This window comes from Caloenas nicobarica, chromosome Z (assembly GCF_036013445.1).
Source record: "Caloenas nicobarica isolate bCalNic1 chromosome Z, bCalNic1.hap1, whole genome shotgun sequence".
Taxonomy (NCBI): domain Eukaryota; kingdom Metazoa; phylum Chordata; class Aves; order Columbiformes; family Columbidae; genus Caloenas; species Caloenas nicobarica.
In genome coordinates this window covers 52,927,473-52,945,763 of record NC_088284.1, presented here as the reverse complement: position 1 = coordinate 52,945,763, position 18,291 = coordinate 52,927,473, and the positions used below count along the sequence as shown (strand labels likewise).

Here is an 18,291-nt window from a genome sequence, read left to right as displayed (position 1 = left end):
TAAAAATGTCGTTGAGTAAATAGTGTTTTCTTGAATTTTCAAGCTAACAATTTTCTGGACAGCTTGATGAAGGGGGGGATTTGTTTTACAAAGGTTTTTTGTTTGATTGCAGCCTGCAGAAATCAGCCCTTGAGGCAAATTGTCTATATGGAGAGTTTATAACGTGAGATTCATTCAGGGATTTGCTTGATCTGTGCAGGGCATAGGCGCAGAGATGGCCTGGCCCTATAAATCCTTTCTCCTGGACTAGGAGGAGTGCTTTCTTATCTGCAATTAATGAGGAAATTCTGTATGAAGGGAACTATTCACTATTGAACTCTGGGGTGGGTTTTTCCCTTTCTTTCCTAAGAGAGGGGTGGGAAAGAATTCAGTTTGACTTTGGAAAATCTTGTAAAACTGTAAATGAAAAGACACTGCATGTTTTGGAGAGGGAACAGAACTACCTTCTCCCAAATAAATACGGGAGAAATATATTGTGCTGTAGAAACTTGAAACTTTTCTGTGTAATTTTCAAAGGTCAAATCACTTTCATTCTGTTTTGGGCCCTGTTTGTCTTGCATTTCAGCCAGCGTTTTCCAGCGCACAGTAGTGACTTTTTTTCCCTTTCCCCCCTGTTTTTGCTCAGTGTAAACAGTTCCTTGCTGTGGTTACACAGACAAATATAGCAGAGAACCCTTCTCTGGGAGAAGAGTCTCCCCGTGCATTTCTTAACCATTTTTGGGAAGAATCGATCTATCTGTGCACGCGAAGAGAGGGAGGCAGGAGCTCTAAATTGAAGTGACATCATATATATTACTCCCATTGATCCGCTTTTAGACGAGAACCAGGATAAAAGGAAATGGCATCAGGGAGGAAGTATGCTCGTTTAGGCGCAGATCCCAGTGTGATAATGGAGTAATAATAGAAATCACGCCACTGTCAATCGGTTGCTGCATTAGTCTGAGGCACATTTCCCCTCTGAGGAGGCTTTCAATGACTTCATTCAAGTGAAGGCAGGAGCAAATGGGATATTCAGCATACCAGCTGTACGACTTTAGTGATTTGTGTGCTGGCTTAGGGGTGCAGTGCGGGTGCTGGTGCTGTGGATGCTCATGTAGATAGATCTGTGTCACGTTTCATGGCTGTGAAAGGTCAGTAGTCAAATGTTTCAGCGGCATTTTTTCTCGTATAAAGGGTGAATCTGGCATTTATTGCATTTGTAAATGTAGGAATTGATAAATATGCTCCTTCTTGTGGGTGGTCTTCTGAGATGTGGGGTCGGTGACCTCTGTAGCTGCCATACCAGATCTTTGGAGAGGGAAGATTTGTTTTCCTTCTGCTTTTTACAGGTTAGGGGTAGGAATCAGAAAACTCCTAGTTTGTTCCATGATTGTTTGCAGAAAGGTTTTCAAAGCTACTAGTGTCTTGAGATAGTCTTTTAACACAGTATAATGACTTAAGTGTCTTGCATACTAATATGAAGAAAATACATATGCTTTTTCTTAGTTCCCAGATATTCAGCATACATTGAATCTCAGCCCCTGTAAGCTGTTTTGGTAATAGTCTGAGTTATATTTTCAATTTGATTACATTTTCTTTAATTCTTTCATCTTGCCTTTTTCAAATACAAACCTGCTTTTCATACTCCCTATCATTTGCAGTTTGTTTTAGAGGTAACAGCCTAATTATTCAGACTTTAAGACCACCACATCAGGTAACACAGGGGAAGCAGGGGACAAGTGGCTATTTAGCGGCAGGACAAAGTGAACTCCTCGAAAAGGCTGAAAAGTTGCAGGAGGGTTTTTACAGTCTTGGGCAAGGTAAAGTATACAGTGCTGGGAGACAGGTTTTTATAGTGGGGTTGACGTTTAATTATATGGGACATGACAGAAAACCTCTTGAGTGCTTAATGGCAACAAATTAATTTATTCCCTCTATGTAGTTCCCAGTACTCACGACTGGGGGAGGAGGAACCCTGGGAAAAGCAGTATGATTTCCATGCGGCGGGCATAGGTTGGGACAGGAGCTATCTACTTTACAATATAAATAGATGCTGTTGCAGCAATCATTGCCATAACGAAAACTATGTCTTGATGCTCGCCACATTTCCTGATTGAAGTGAGCTACTTTAATAATTGCATATATTTGAGCATTGTGATTGAGCGTGCTCCAACACTTCAGAGAGATTATATATGATTTCTTTTTGTTTTCTTTTTTTTAAACAGGAAGACTGAAATTTTGTGTTTGGAGTGTTTATGGTTGTTTTCTTAATGTTTTCAACATGGGAATGCACATTGACACAGTGAAGTTTATCCTGCTGCATTTTGCTATAACCATGTTGTGTGGGGTTTTAGGTATTCAATATGCATTCACAGAATATGAATTGTCGTAAAGGAAAATGGCTTCACAATACTTGAAAACAAGTCTACTTTTTGTTTTCTCCAGCATTTTTGTTTTGGTAGCACTTAAAAGCAAGGGCCTCGTATTAAGCATGAGGCAGACAAATGGAAAATCCACAGCGTGTACCCCAAACAATTCTCATGGTGTGGAAGATGAGAAGTAACAAGTGGGTGGGACAAATAAGGAGGGTGGTGGGGAAAAAGAAAAATAATGGAGTATGGGTTTTTTGACTGAAAATTCAAGTGAAATTTTATGCAGTTTATTTATAACTGTTAAAAAGCTGCTTTGGCGATAGCATTATTCACATTGCTGTGTTTGGGGAAAAGATTTCTAAACACCTGAAGGAATTTTGTAGTAGTCTCTGTAATGAAACTTCGGCCGAGCTTTCCATCTCTTTGCTTGGGATAGGTTTCTCTCTTAAACAGAATCCTGTTTCTTAAAAGGGTTAGAAATGAAAGAGAATGTTCGTCCTGTTATTTTACGTTGGAAGTAGTAGGAGAACAAAACATAATCGCTTCACCCACTGGTGCCCCCTTTGATTCGGGGTCTGTCAGCATTCCTTCTGTGGGTGCCAGGGTTTGCTGCCTCCTACCTTAGACTGTAATTAAGCCGTGAGTTGGTAACGAAAAGTCTCATCTCAGGCAGCTGGAACGTGGGAAAATAACAGAAGCCATGGTCTCAGATTTTTTTTTTTTCTCTTATCAGTTTAGATTTGAGACTGCAGTGTTGAACCCGTAATTTCAGAATACTCTTCACCCATAATGCAGCATTAGGCAGAGGTAAATTGAGGGCATGGCTGTTGCTCTGCTGCTGTGCTTTTGTTGGCTTTAATAAGATTCTGAAATGTTCTCTTAAACAGTAGCTTTCTGTGGGTGAATCTGTATAGCAATTATACTGGAGATATATTATAAAATAACTCTCAGCTGTTCTGTACCTGTGTATTCAAGCAGCTGTTTTACAGTTTCTACAATTCAAGTATTGCTCTACTGTCTTTGTAGTTAGCAGAGAAAGCTTTCTGAATCAGAAGTTACCTCTCTGTGCATGGCTTTCTGCAACATTTCAGATTTTAGTAGTGTTCAGAATGAATTCAGTTTCCAAGCAGAGGCACTTCCCAGAAGCCTTCCCTGTTTTATTTTTCAGAGTTGGACTCCACAATAAACATTCAAGCCGACGTTTTAGTAGTTGTCCTGGAACTGAAATATTCAATATTTTTAAATGTCTAACTATTTTTAACACCTTCATCTTGTTGGCAGGCTTTGGTGTCACTTAGAAAATGTGCCAGTAAGAGCCAGTAAGATGTGAGGGTTTTTTCAGTCTCCAAGAGTACAACTTTAGTAATAAAAAATTGGAAAGGAATCAAAATGCAAGGAAACCAAAGCATTAAAATCCTAGAGATCCCTGTTCCTCTTTGTTCTGATTTAGGTATTAATGCTACGTTTTGTCAGACTAGTAGGGAAGAAAATGGCATGTTGCTTAGTTAGTTGTTAACAGCAATATTTCACGGATTAAGACTTACCAAAAGATCCCTGGTATCTTCATGGGCTTGCTGTCAGAGATCAGGGGTCCAGACTTGTTCAGTACACATCAGCTGCCCTGACTGTGGAGTGTGTTGCTGGAAGAGGCATCTCCTGTACCTGACTTCATTTTGTACCTGTTAACACATTGACTCAGCAAAGGGGAACACAGACAGCAGGGCAGGAGCAGAGAATTGCCAAACGTGATAAAAACTGAACTAGTGTTAAAGTAACAGGATTTTTTTTTTTTCATTAATCTATCTGGAGAACATTAGAAGTGAGCAGTGCTGGTATCTTTTTGTGTGCAAAAGCTTAAATTCACATTCTTCCTCCCTTCCCCCTTTCTTGGTGCCTTGCAATGATGAATAGTGGGGAAAGCTTTGGGGCATATAACAAACTTCTGGCTGATAACCCTGAACCCTTGATTTCCAGTAGATAACTTCCTGGCAGCTGGTGTAATTTCCCTCTGAGCTCTACTTGAATAATTTATTTGTTCATCCAGTAAGCCTATTAAACAGAGCACTTAAGCATTTGCTACATCAGACTTCTTATGCTTTTTCTCTATAGGTTACATTAGGTTCCCATTGAAAATGATAGGTTCTGGAGTCAGGCAACTGACTACTAAATATATGTACAGACAGATCTATGCTGTGTGTGCCACAAACTTAATATTCATGCATCTTTACCATGTAATGATGGATGGGTTGCGACTCATTGCACTAGAATATGCCTCAAAATGTGTCACTGCAACACTTGTGTTATGGATCACTTATTTGTGTTGTGTTTCTTTGTTCACTCTAAGAATATCATGCAATTGCTAATATAACAGACAAAAATGCCACTCTTAAAAATTATACACTTATATGTCTGTTTGATTCCTGAAATTATGCACTGTATATTGTTCTCTTTTTTATTCCTTCCAAGCTCGAACAAAATGGAATTACTTAGCTTATGTATCCTGTAAAAGTCTTAGTAAATAAGCTATGATTATGTTTCAATAAGATGTGCATGGTTAAGATCTGATATAACTATACTAATGAAAACCATGGAAAAAGAGCCTTCATTGGGCCCCAGCACAGAGTCTTTCAGAACACAGAAACGTAAACTGTGAGGTTTTTCAGAAACCAGCTAGAAGTTCATGTCGTATTTCAAGCATGTGCTGAAAGTACACAGGTTATCACAATATTGTCCTCTTTGATTTTTTTTAACAATTTAATTGCTCAGTCTGTAGAGATCTCTGTTCACACATGGCATTTATTTTCCTCTTAGCTTCTCCCTGACCAGCTGGTCTTACTTCTGGAGTCTCTCTTGGAGGAGAAGACATTGTGTCCTAGAATACTGCAGTGCTTAGAGAAAACGTACCAGCTCCAGGAACAAGATGCTGAGGTAATTAACTTTAAAAACATCACCCTAACATACGCCATTGCATTGTTGACTAGGAGTGATAGTGTTCCGCTAGGATCCAGGCTCGCTCAAGTTCTTTTTCCTGTGTCTAAATCTGAAATTGGATGTTCTTAGCTCCAGTATTGCAGCATCTTCAGATGCCTTAATTACTCAGTATTTCTGTGTGTTTTGCGTAGGCCCAGGTGTGTTTGCATACCATGGTAGCAGGAGACCATGCAGCCGAGATGGCATAACTGTTGGATGTGCACCTTGGGCAGCACATCCGCTCAAGTGTTAAATTTCTCACTCTGTCGTGGTGACTGTGTATTGGAGCCCAGTTCATTTCAATTGCATGTATTGTCTCCAAATGCAGTTGTGTCTGTTATGGTCTAAAATTATTCTTCCCCATAGTCAGCCCACATTGTTCCTCCTTCAGTGCTCCAAAGTCTCACTCAGGATTTAGAAAAGTTTGCTTTCCAGAGACAATACAGTATGTTCTGGTTTTGGGCATGAGTTTAAGGGGGAATCAGTTCTTTGCAGCTGCTTCTAGTAAGTACCGGGGATATTAACAGTCTCTGAGGAAAACACTGTTTTATATGATATTGTAAATGTGCCTTCGCCATTACAGGCACAAATGAGGCTAGCATGCCTGCTCCAAAGAGCTTAATGCCTTTGATGGGCAAACCAGTAAATCCTTATTACCACACGCAGAGCTGGCTATTTTGTAGAGTTCTGTGGATTTCTCAAGGTGGGAGAGTTGCAACAAGGCAGCAGAAGTTGCAGCTGAAACCACCCTTGAAATGAGCTTTTGCTTTGATTACATAGTATTCGGGGCAAGAAGGTAAGGAAGATGGAATCAGTCATGAAAATAAAGGATGTGTAGATTTATATATAAACAAGAGTTAGTCATAAAGTAGCGTGTGATCAAACTAATGTGTGATGAGGGAGCACGGTATATTTAACATGACATTTGACTCTCGTTTAATTAAAAACTAATGTGAAGGCTGCGGAAAGTCAGTGTGTATGACTTACCCTGTTATAATTGGAACTTTATGGCAATAATTGAAATTGAAGTAGAGTGCAAAATCTCTCTCGTTACTCTTATGTTGAAGTTGCTGGGTGAATGCTTATAAACACTTGGGAATCAAAACATGAAGGTAAAGATCAATAGAACAGAGGTCTAGCTTTTTCTCAGAAGAAAATGGACAACACTTCAACTGTTGCCACTTACTGCACCTTTTTACTTTTTTGTTGATACAGGTTTCCACATGCCAGATTTGTTTTTAATTAGTGCTCGAACCAACATTTCTATTTATAGGTATTAGAATATATTTTAATCGCATCTGAATACCAGTGAAATGTCAGAGGGTTCTATAGTGGGGAGAGGAATTAATAGGGAGATAGATCAAAGCAATAGCTGTAGTGTTGATGCTTCTTGCCTGTGGATTGTAAGCACCAGTCCACAAGCTTTGGTTTCTCAGGCTTGTCCTTTCTCTGCACTTTCATGCTCTCTTTTTTCCTTGCGGTGTCATACAAAAGTACACAGATGATCTGTCAGAATTTTTTCTTAGAATAAAAAAAGAAAAATACAGCCTCAGTGAAAGAAAGATAATCTGCATTTTATTTTACAAGGTGAAACCAAGGGCTTAGCAGACGTTGAGAAGTACAACTAAGATAACATTACCATTAGCATTTTACCAGTCAACAGGTGCCGGACACCTACAGTGCTTTAAAGGGAATGTCAGTTTACACACCCTCACATACCTGAGGGAAGGGCTTTTCATGCCTCTTTCTCCAATATGTTCACAGGGGATTTTTCTTTTGAGCCAGGGACAAAGAACCACAGTCTGGGCCTATAGCTGAGCTGTTCTTGTGTAGCTTTAATTTGTGAAGACATTAATTACTTAGAGTGATCCTGTTGTGTTACTGGAGTTTAAATGTTCTGAGTAACTTGATGTCAGAAAAATACAAGCGTAAGAAGTTACAGGCAGGACAATAAAAAAAGAAAACTGTCAATGTCAAAGGTTTTATTGAGGAATTTTTGTTGACTAAGGTTATGAAGTGTGTTCCATCCAGCAGCAGAGAATTAAGAAATAAGAACTTGGGGTTTTTTTCGGTTTTGGCAAGCAGTGTTTAAACTCACATTAATCTTCTCGTAGGGATTAGCAATGCTATGGCCAGTAGTATGTGAGAGTGGTACAGAAAGAAGTATGTTTTTTTGCATTTTAAACATAGTTTGGCCATAAAAATCATACATAAAATATTATCTGCACACTCTGGAGCTGGAAGGCTTTCCCTGTTTGTGTTATAGGTAGCTAAAAGGCTGCCTTACAGCATCAGATGGAATATAAAGAATAATGTGTATATGTGCTGCTGAGTACTCTTGTGAGGGCGAGAATTTTCCACACTCGGTAGTACTTACATGGAAAAAGTAAAGGATTTCGATAGTCTCACTTCATCAGGAACATGTGTTGGGAGGAGTAAAGGGGACAGTTGCCTGGTGGATTTTACTGTTGGGATGAAATCTATAGAGAACCACCTCTTTCTCTCTGCCCAGTTTAAAGGACCTGGATGTTCTGTATGGATGCTTCAGTACTGTAGCATGCTGGCACTGAAGCACCACGCTGAAGTGTGCACTGGGAAAGTACTGAGAAAAAGCTGCCCAAAGATTGCTTGAGCTTGGTTAACTGGAAATGGGATACATGTGCCTTGGGCTTGTTTTATCTTTGAGTTACTTTACCATTCACTCATCGAGAACTCTTCATAACACAGTTCACTAACTCAAATTTCACAAATGCTGTGATCGTGCTCATTATTAGGAGTCGTCCTACACAAGTACAGCACAAGAAGTCCTGGTTTGTGTTTCTTAAAGCTTTTTTATCTATATCTGAAGCATCTTTATTTTCACTTGAAAAGTCAGCATGGTGGTGGTTGTAAAACCGCATGCATCTGGTGGTTATCTGCACTTGTCCATGGCAACGTGCCTGTCTGTCCTCACTCAGTGAAGACTGCTAACAGCACTGTTTGGTACTCCTGATTGCTTGTTACCACATGCACGCCCAGCCCTACCAAGGTAAGAGCAGACTTAATTCAGAAAGCAGAGGAGGGCTTGCAGCAGGTTATCTGCCTTGTTTTGATTCCTTCGCAGCAGCCAGGAGAGGAGAGAGCTGCAAGTCAGCCTTTGCCTGGAATTTAACTGTTGATCTCTCTCCAAAGAGTGTTCAAGCTGTGTCCATCCTGGGATCTCCTCAGCAATTCAGTGTAGTTCCTGTCCCCTCTCAAATGTGGTCTCGCCACAGATACGTAGCTTCAGGGGAGGGTAGGAGGTGGGTGGTAGCCTCTCCTAAGACAGACACTGATTTGAATGCTTCAGCTAAAAAAAAATCAGAGGTTAGGTAACTTATTTATGGTTCATAATACATAACACATCTCTGATAGCAACCTTGGAGCCACATAGCCAGAAGTGAGATACTGGTGGCTTAATTACATTTCAAACTGGTCTGCCCTCAGTCTGGGATGCTATTATACAAGAGGTTTTTAGAGCATCTGCCTAACTGCAGAGTTTTTGACTTCCTCCTATTTTTTTTCAGTCCACTTATATACCAAATCATGATTCCATTTTCCATTTTCTGTTCAAACCTTGGAACATCTGAGAAGGCACAAAACTACAAGTTTGTTTTCCAGAGGTTAAATTCACAATGTGAATTATTTGAATTAAGCATATCAAATATCTCTTTAAAGAAAGCTTTGAGAGCAATTAAGCTTTCAAAGTTTAAAGCCATTTTTCTATCACCTCTCAGTTCTTCGAGCGCATCGTGGCTCAGACCTCATCAGACAAGTGGGAGGCAATTGCACAGGAGAATGTGTGTTCCGTTTTCCCTTCCTGTTCCCTGTTTTCTTGGCGGTGCTGCCTCCTGCTGCATAATAAGATAGCTCCTAGGCTACATCTCCATGGTACGCCACATGTCCCGTGTCCAAAAGGAGCATCATAGAAGCTGGCTGCAGTTTGAAGATAACACAGTCCAGCTGGAAGTTCAGCTGCCTAAGGAGAACTGGGATATGCTGTAAAGCAGCTGCAGTTGCCATCAGATAGTACAGGAGGATAATAGAATTGAAGGTGAATCTGAGTTGTTTCTTTCTGAGGTGGCTGTTTTATGCAGATATTTAGTTTATTCAATGTCTCGCATCTGGCAGAACATGGAGAATTGGTCTACGTGGAAGGTTTCTGGTTGCTAGTATTTTTTTATGTCCGCTTAACCTTGAAGACACCTCTTTCAATATGACTATGCAAGCTTGCCTTGTTTGAGCATGGGCTGTTGAGGACTTTCATTTAAGAAAAAATTGGAATCAGTTAGTTAAAAATATCTGAAGACAACACTGGGAGCTCTGGACCAGCACTCAGTGAATCTGTTAACTAGAGGAACCCTGTGATTGTTTCCATTATTTCTGTTTTGACATCTTCATTTGGCCAGGGATAGGCCTGAAACGTGTGTGTACACAAGGTCACAGGACAGCTGAGTAGCCTGCAGAGCAAAGGCAACAGGGAAAAGATCACTAAGGCCACAGGAGAAGGGCAATGGGTCTATGTGACACTTTCAGTCCTGTTTAACGCTTGACAATATTTCCGCAAGTGTGTTTTACTGGTTGCTGAATTATCTAAGACCTGGTGATAAAAAATACAGAACGCGGATGAAGCAGAAAGACTTATGGTGTATTTCCATGGACATTTGACCATAGAACTAGCCTTTCTTTCTTTCCTACTGCAGACATAACTTTTTTAATAAAATATCTTGCCTGCACAGCATATGGAAAGTTGTTTTGTTAGTTTTCCTTGTCTCAGCAAGTTGGCTGAAATGCTCTCCACTTACATAATGCTTTCCCTGTATTCAGGATCATAATGTGGTATATTTTGGGGAGAGAAGAGAGACTATAACTGTTTCTGCAGAAAATGTGAGTAAAATGAGTTAAGATCATGGTATCGTCAGTCATGTGGGTGGCATAAAGCCATTCTCGCACAACTACTTCATTGTGCATGAGGTCTGCCTATGAGACCGAGGCTATAAAGTGGTGGCATCTTATTTCACCGACAGAAACCCAGCCATGCTAATACAAGCCATATAAGGTGCTTGTCGTCCTGAAAGCGGTGAGGATTGTGTTTAGGACAAAACGGCTTTGATTCATTGATCTTCGCTAGCCCCTGAAAAGCTGGCAGACGCGGAGGTACAAATGAATTGCAGTGCGGCGTCTATCTTGCCGCTCCCCACCCGATGCGTGGAGCTGAGCACGTTCTCGCACGGCGTGGTCCAGCTGCGCTGCAGGTTGTGGCTGGGCTTTGTCGGAAGGCGCCCTGGTGGAACGGAGCTCTGCAGAGCACGCTGTGAAACTGGGTGGGAAAAGGGAACGGCCAGGGAAAGGTCACTCCATGCTCGCGGGCAGACACGGGACGGGGCGAGCTTTCCTTTCACATAATCCTCCCTTGGGGAAGGGGCTCAGGAGCAGTCTCCAGCTTTTGAGCGCGATTAGCAATGGGTTGCAAATACCTCCACGAGCTTGCCAGTCCTTCTTGACTGGACCATGGAGCAACAGATAGGCACATTTCAGATGGCAGCGTTGCAATTAAACGCGGGGATACACAATCCTTTTCCTTAACCTGTGTCATTGTTGCTATGAACCACCGATTCAGTAAATGAAAAAGGTAACAGCTTGAGCTGGTGACCATGTTGCAAGACCTTACTATCTTCAGAAGATAAGTGAATACAGTGACTTTTTGTTTCTGGAGAAGTAAAAGTAATTTCTGTACTTATGTTTAAAGATACAGCTTATTATTCAATTTCAACTCAAGTCAGGAGTTGAAAGGTTTTTATTTGCATTTGAAGTGCAATTAGCAATCCAGTATGAAGGAATTAGGAACTTAGAAAAAGCTCTGCAGAGCAGTCAGTCTTCATGCCAGATTTGTTTCTGAAATAAACCAAGATTTGAGGTTTGTATATCCAATGATTGCTGAGGTGATACGTTCATTAAATGAAAAAGAAAGAAGAGAGAAGAAATGTGAGCTTTTACAAAGTGAAACCTCTATACTGTTATCAGCCTGATGCTTTTGACACTCATCCTGACAGAAGTATTAATTTTTTTCCCTACTCTTCTCTTGGTACTTTGCCTGGCAAATAATGCCAAAGAATATCTCACTGTCATAGAAAATCTTTCCCATTTTCACTAGTAAAAGCGTAATTTCAGAGTATGACAGACTATCCCCATCTCCTACAAAGAAAATGCTTTGACGGACGCAGCAGCCACTTATCAGAAGGTCCTCTGTGATGCTGGTATGTTTTGGCTCTTCACTCCCTTTTGTGTTCTTCTTTGTCTTGCATCTAAATGCAGTTTGCAGCTTTTGGGTGCAGATGGTATTGGTACTACTGCCAGTAAAGCTAGTTTTTCACAAGCGTGCATTCGCAGGAGCTGGATATTTTCCCCTTCAGTGAAAAGAACTTTGAAAAGAGTAGCTTCTGGGAATACGACACTCACTTCCCAAAGGTGAGGCCCAAAATTAAGTATGAGGCTAAGAAAATTGGAACAGGATGAGGGAAAATTGCTTCCAGTAACAGTAGTGAGAGTCACCGCCTGGGACTGACTCTGGCTCACATGTCCATCATAACTGAGCTGATGTGTTGGGATGAATTTGTAGGACTGACCTAAGGATAATCTTAAGTAGCTATAATTTGGGTTTGTTTTGCTGTGACATGCAAAGTATGGGGCTTTTCCAGCCACTTGAGAAGAACAGAAAATCCCTCCATCAGCACGAGATTTATGGAGCACTGGAAATAGCTTTGCACCAGTCGGCACTCCCAGTCCCGCTCCCTCTAGGAGCCAATGCCAACATGCTTGTTCCAAGTGATCTCACTTGCTGCTGGGTGGCACCGACAGGAGTTTCCAAGCCCCTGACTGGTGCCATTACTGGCATGGTTCATTTTTTGCCCCTTATTTTTCTAACTGGGACTAATTTTGGGACTTAATTTCCTCCTTATCTGGCAGCCCAACAACTTAGCGAGACTTGGAAAGTGGGCGAGCTGATGGTAAGAGGGAATCAAATACGGAATTGGGTTGGTTTGGGGTTTTTTTACCGTTTATCCGAAGAGTCTGTGGAGGAGGGGATTGGAGAAGGGAAGTGGTGGAGCCCTCTGGGCTTCTGAAATCAGTTTCAAAGCTGTTCTGAATTGGGTGCGACTGCTTTATATGAAAGTTTATACAGCATTTCTGTGCAGGGCAGTAATACAAACCACCTGGCCATGAAATTTAAAAAGTTACTCTGCATCTATACTGTAGCACTAACATACTGGCCAGGTTGTCAAGGAGAATGTAGTTTTAAAAATGCAAACAAATGCTGTGAGCAGTAGGGTTTTTTTCGTTAGGAAGATATAGGCATTTTTGTGCTTGTATGGTGCATCCTCCTTGTTTGATTTTGTTTTGTTTAATACTGAAAAAAACCCCCAAACTCTGAAGATACTTTTAAAATAAACTGATTTTGAGTCTACATCTGAACAACTCATCTAGTGCTTCTCATTCCTGTATAAAGGCTGACTGTAGACGCAAGTTATGCCTGGTAGGACCACAGAGTTGGAAAAAAATCTGGTATGCCATAGGCCTGCGAAGAGTAAATAGTGCAAGAAACAGGGCAGTTCAAAACTGCTAACCATAGCTTGTTCTGACGTCATTACCTTAGCCACACAGATCTTGTCCCACTGCTGTGTCACTGACTTAATACTGTGTGGGCAAAAGTCTGTTGTCTTCCTTTCAGTTCTGTGCCATGCAAGTACCTTTGGGGTTGCAGTGTCCTGGAGAGGAATTTTGTTGTGTTCCACATGGGGAAAGCATCATTCTAAACAGGAACGATAGCTACATTCTTGGGGACAAGGAATAAAAGAGGAGATGATGACTCAAAAAACTGAAATGTGGAGTAAAATCTAGGTGTTCTCATTTCAGGAATGAGCGTGTTTCTTCTGAGTTTATAAAATCAATACGTATTTCCCTTAAGAATTTTTGCTGGGGCTTGGGGAAAGGGGGTGTATGTGTGAGAGTGATGTGAAAGGTCTTTGTCTTCAGAATCAAAATCTTGTGTTTAATTCTTTTGAAGATTGGAAGCAAAGTTTTAAACTATGCAAAACTGGAAGGGTGTGAGCATGGGCTGGGTAGGCTGGCCGTGACCTAAGCTGTGGAAAAGCCAGGCAGCCACGTTGTTCATTGCCTGGAATTTGAGTCTCATTTTCATATGGAGATTCGGATTCTGTCTGTGACAATAATCCTGCCTGGATATCACAGATGTTTGGACCATAGTCACTTGGGGGGAGCAAAGATAAAAGGAAGGTGGTTTTTTTGCCTCTAGTTGCAAGAGGGAGGAGACGGGGATGGTGAGAGGAGTGTAAGCAAAGGGGGGTAGCTTACTGTTGCCTTGATACTTGCAGCAGCCGTTCCTTTTTTGCTGAACAGGAGTTACAATTTAGTAGTAATTGGTAACAGACAGTTGATGTGCTTGATCTAAAACTCTTCAGAGCTGGATTTCTGCTTCAGATGTATGAGTGTTTATGTGCTTTTTCCCACTACAACATATGGTTTTAAAAGCCCAGCATGCTTTTATGTGCATGTATAAATAGCTTGTGTTGAAATACATTTACAAACACTGGATGGGTAAAAATGCTAAGGCAGACTCGTTCCAGACACAGCTGGCAGAGGCAGCGGTGATGGAAGGTCAGAGGGAACGTGTACGGGGTTGCGTATGAGACAGAGAGGCAGTTGTGGTGATGCATTTTGCATAAGGTGTCAGCTGGGACACACACACATGCCCAAGCCAGTCTTACCATGCTGAAGCTACGGGGCTTGACCCTGCAGTGCTTCTTGGCGGAGGCTGCAGCGTGAGGTTGCTTGTACTTGAGGCTGGGACCAGGTCTTCCTTCCCTTCCTCGGAGGTACAGGACAACCCAGCCCCCAGCACCATGTCCTTGCTCACCCACAGCCTGAGCCCCAGACGTGCGGCCATCGTCCCCTCAGCACCCCACAGCGAGAAGGGACGAGCGGGGATGGAGGCGGGTGGGAGCAAAGCCCCGGGAGCACCCGCTGGCCCTGCAGCGGGGACGGGGAGGGTGCGAGGTGCTGCGGGATCAGACCTGGGCGCAGCGCGAATGCCGCGGGCAGTGGGGCTGGACCCACCTGTTCTGGTGCAGGGTCCCGCCAGGACACCAGCACATGTCCCAGTGCTGGGGCGCGGGGCGGTTTTTGGGGCAGTGCAAGCCTTTTTTTCTGCAGCTGGTCAGAAGGCAGGCCTGCTCCTGACAGCCAGCAGCACCACAGGAAAGTGAAGCTCAGCACGCATCTCCAATGAAATTGTTAAAAAGGCATCTGATGACATCTTTTCTGCCATCTCCATCTTGCTGCAAGCTGTGAATGGCACTAAAGCTCTGGCGTGCTGAACAGGCAATACTGAAAAGGCAGGGAAAAGGGGAGCATTTGGTTCCAGTAGGAGCTGTGTATTTATGTTTTTAATTAAGGCTTATTTTTAAAAACCTTTGTTTTTCAAATTAAGTTAGTTCACATGCTGTGTTAAACACTTCCTTACCTCACATGCACTATGATATAGGAGCCGCTCCCCCCAGCGTGGAGATGGCAGCAGCACAAGCGGGAAGATGGTGAGGAAAGGCTTCAGGCACAGGGGGGACGCTCTGACGCTGCTGAAGCCATCATGCTGCCTTGGTGCTGGTCGCCTCTTCTCCTCTGGCCGTGCTGTAGGTCACTGTCCTATCATTGCTTCATCCGTCCACCATAAAAGAACGGAAACTGGATGCCAGGTCCTGTTGTGTGCCCATCTCCTGTTAGACAAGGCGAGGAGAGACAGGCTAAGGATTATTGAGATTACAGAATTAGGCGTCCTAAACTGAGTCACTTATTCAAAGTGACAGCTTTGACACCAGAAGGGAGACACTGCATGTGCCACCTTTGAAGGACAATTAGACATGGCTTCTTAGTCTCTTGCCTTCTTTTCGAAAATTTTCTTCTACCAGCACAGACGTCATTGATCACAGATGGGGCCCACATGGGGAGAAGAGTGTCTGATGTCTAATTGGGAGCTCTCTGTTTGTGAACCTGAGGTGCGGAAAAAAGGGCATTTGTCCTTTTCAAACAAGTCCTCAGCATGTGCTTTGCTGCCAGGAATGAATCTTGTCCTGAAATGCTGCCCTGTTGTTGCTAGGCCTTTCTGATCACAGAGGGCAGCAGGGTTGCCCTCTGCTCTGCTTGAGCTTTCCTAAGCAGCATGTTTGGTGATTTCTGGCCTTCTGGATGCTTATGTAGGAAAGAGCCTCCATGCTGGCTGTGGAGATGCACGTGTTTCATTTGGAGGTGGGAGTGAAGTCGTGCCTATAATCTGCGAGAGCTGTGGTGCTACAGAAACTTTTTAACAGTAAAGTTCAATTGCGTTACGTAGAAGGAGGTGAATGCTAAAACAGGAGCACGCAGTTGGAGTGGAGGGGAAAGGATGGGAAGGAAATACAAGCCCATAAATTACATTAATGAAGGTGAGATGGCTCAAGCGTGCACCTGTTGCTCAGGGGGGTTGCAGAGCTGTGGGAGCAGGCTGCCGGACCTGCTGGCACACGAGCGCGGTCACAGGTTCCAGTGCTGCCAGTTGTCCCACAGTCTGCTGCTGACCAAACAGGATTTGTTTTCTAAAAGCTTGATTGTACAACACCTCTCTTTTCTGTCACTAAATGGAGGCAGCTGCTGCATGAGCTGTACCCACAGCACTCCATCAGTGCTGTTGAGTGGAGGAAGGAGAGATAGGGCTTGCAAGTCCTTCTTCCCTCTTGCCAGCACTCCTCATATTGCACGATTGCTTGATCTATACAGAAATAGAAATCAGAAAGAGTAAAATTAATTAAGGAAGTAGGCTATTGCTAGTGGCTATTGCTACCAGTATTACCAAAATCTAAAGTCTGGTGTTTTGCTAAAATTATACTTTACGTTGATGTTTAGTGACCAGCTCATACTCCAGGTTTTAAAGTATTTATACTTCTATGTAGTTCTCCTCAAAATGACAATTAGCTCCTGACAAAAATTATGGCCAGCCCGTTATTACCGTAGGGTTTCCTGAATGACCACGCTACATTTTGCTGTGTCGTCAGTGGGCTAAGATACTCACGTGGTAGGATGACAGAGGGAAAGGAGATTGTCGGAGGTGGTAGGAATTGGCATGGGGCTGCCGGTGCAGTCAGTGATGCCTGACACAGGGCATGATGGGGCTCAGTGAACTCAGTCAGCCTCGGGTACAGCTGCCTCTATCCCCACTGAAGATCAGTTCTTTCCAGTACTTAAAATACAGCACGAGTAAGGCTACCAAAACCCGTGGGTTTTTTTAAATTTGAAGTGTAATTGTAATTTTGACCATAGCTCTGAAAAAAATAACTGTTTAATACTGAGAAAGAGCGTTGCACTGTAAGAAAACAGCTTTAGCTTCACCTTCACACTGTGAGGGTCTCAAGAAAAAAGGTTGCCACCAAAGACACCTGCTGCTGTGATGCTGTATCTGGCCCACAGTTTCTTTGGCCCTGCAGTGTTGTCAGAGCCAGTGCTACAAGACCTGAGAGAGAGCTCAGGCTATAAAGAGTCCAGGAGTTTTGTTCCAAAATACAAGCTCACTTAAACTGGTAGACAGCTTCTTTGCTCAGTCTCCTGAGAAACACTTGGCATACACAATAACTGCAATTACAGAATCCTTGTCAGAATGATGAATCCATTCTGCTTGCATCCAGTATGTTTTTGGCTGTGGAGTACATTTTTTCAGGTTGCCAAACTGATGCTCTGTCAGCACAGCTGTAACACACATGGCTGTTTTCATTGCTCCTGAGCTGCTTCAGCATCCCTGATAATCTTACTTGGGTAAACATTCTGAAACCAAATTTGCATGCTAAAGCATGCATATACTGTGGCATAGAAGATTGGAAGGCCCATTTGAAATTCAGACTATGTAGAACGAAATGTCACTGATGCAACTTGGCTGGTGTATTAAAGAGTACCTATTTCAGCTAAGATAGAGGGGAAAAAATAGATTATTAAACGCACTGTAAAATCAGCTATTCTTAAACTGTAATTCTTCCAGTTGTAAACCCTATTTTTCAGTCTAAATATTGCCCTGCAACATGTGGCATTGTTCATTATCTAGGAAAATTATCTAATATTTGAATCCAATTTATGGGTAGATAGGAAGAGACTGGAGATAAATGTTTTCAAATGGAACAGTACAGCATTCTGCTGCTCTGGAGATACCAGCTTCCTTCTTGTTAATTAAAACTAATCTGTAGTAGCATAGCTTGGTTATTTGAAAAAGTTTCTCTGTATTTTTTCTCTGCAAAATAGACTGGAGTCTGGCCTCTGAGACTCTAATTAACATAAGATTCAAGTTGTTCAAGTAATTTTTGTTAATAGAGTCTGAACCTGTGTTTTATAAAGATCACATATTCCTCCTACCTTTAATAAAGGTTCCATTTTGTTGAACAATAGCTCTTACTGTATTTCAAATTAGACCATTTTCTAAGATCTCTAAGTATGTTGCTTTTGTTCAGTGATTTAAATTTGTTCTCTCATGGCGCCTTTTAAATTGGATCCAGCTATTAGCAAAATGTATTCATTTTCCCTGAAGCTAGTCTCCCATTCTGCAGACCAAAGGCTTAGTAAACTCTAGCTTTCCCCGCCTCTTTAATAAAGGCATAGTTTAAATTATTTGCTTTTAAAATCTTACTTGTAGACCTCAGAAGTGAAATATTTATTTTCAATGGCATGCTTGTGATTGAGAACGTTAGCAAGCTAGAGCATAACAATATAACATATAAAGATTTCTTTGAGGATGCTTGTTTTAAGCTTGTCTGATCATTTGTGTGGGGAAGGGGAGAATAACATGGATTAGGCAAAGTAATTTATCACCTGGGTCAGAAAAAAAATATCACTTTGAGATCTATTCAAAACAGTTAAAAAATAT

The 18,291-nt window shown here is 42.1% G+C and overlaps 1 protein-coding gene across 18 annotated transcripts in view; it reads left to right on the top strand.

The window, feature by feature from the left end:
• AOPEP (aminopeptidase O (putative)) overlaps positions 1 to 18,291 on the top strand; it is a 199,283-nt gene that overhangs the window by 165,702 nt on the left and 15,290 nt on the right. For 16 of the 18 annotated variants that reach the window (XR_010607772.1, XR_010607783.1, XR_010607782.1 and 13 more), the window contains one exon: positions 5,163 to 5,279. Coding sequence is in view for 3 of the 18 variants with exons in the window: in XM_065655560.1 (XP_065511632.1) it covers positions 5,163 to 5,279 (117 nt within the window). In the remaining 15 variants the exon portion in view is untranslated. Of the gene's footprint in view, positions 1 to 5,162; positions 5,280 to 18,291 lie in introns of those variants that run through there. The other 2 variants (XR_010607788.1, XR_010607784.1) reach the window with 2 other exon arrangements.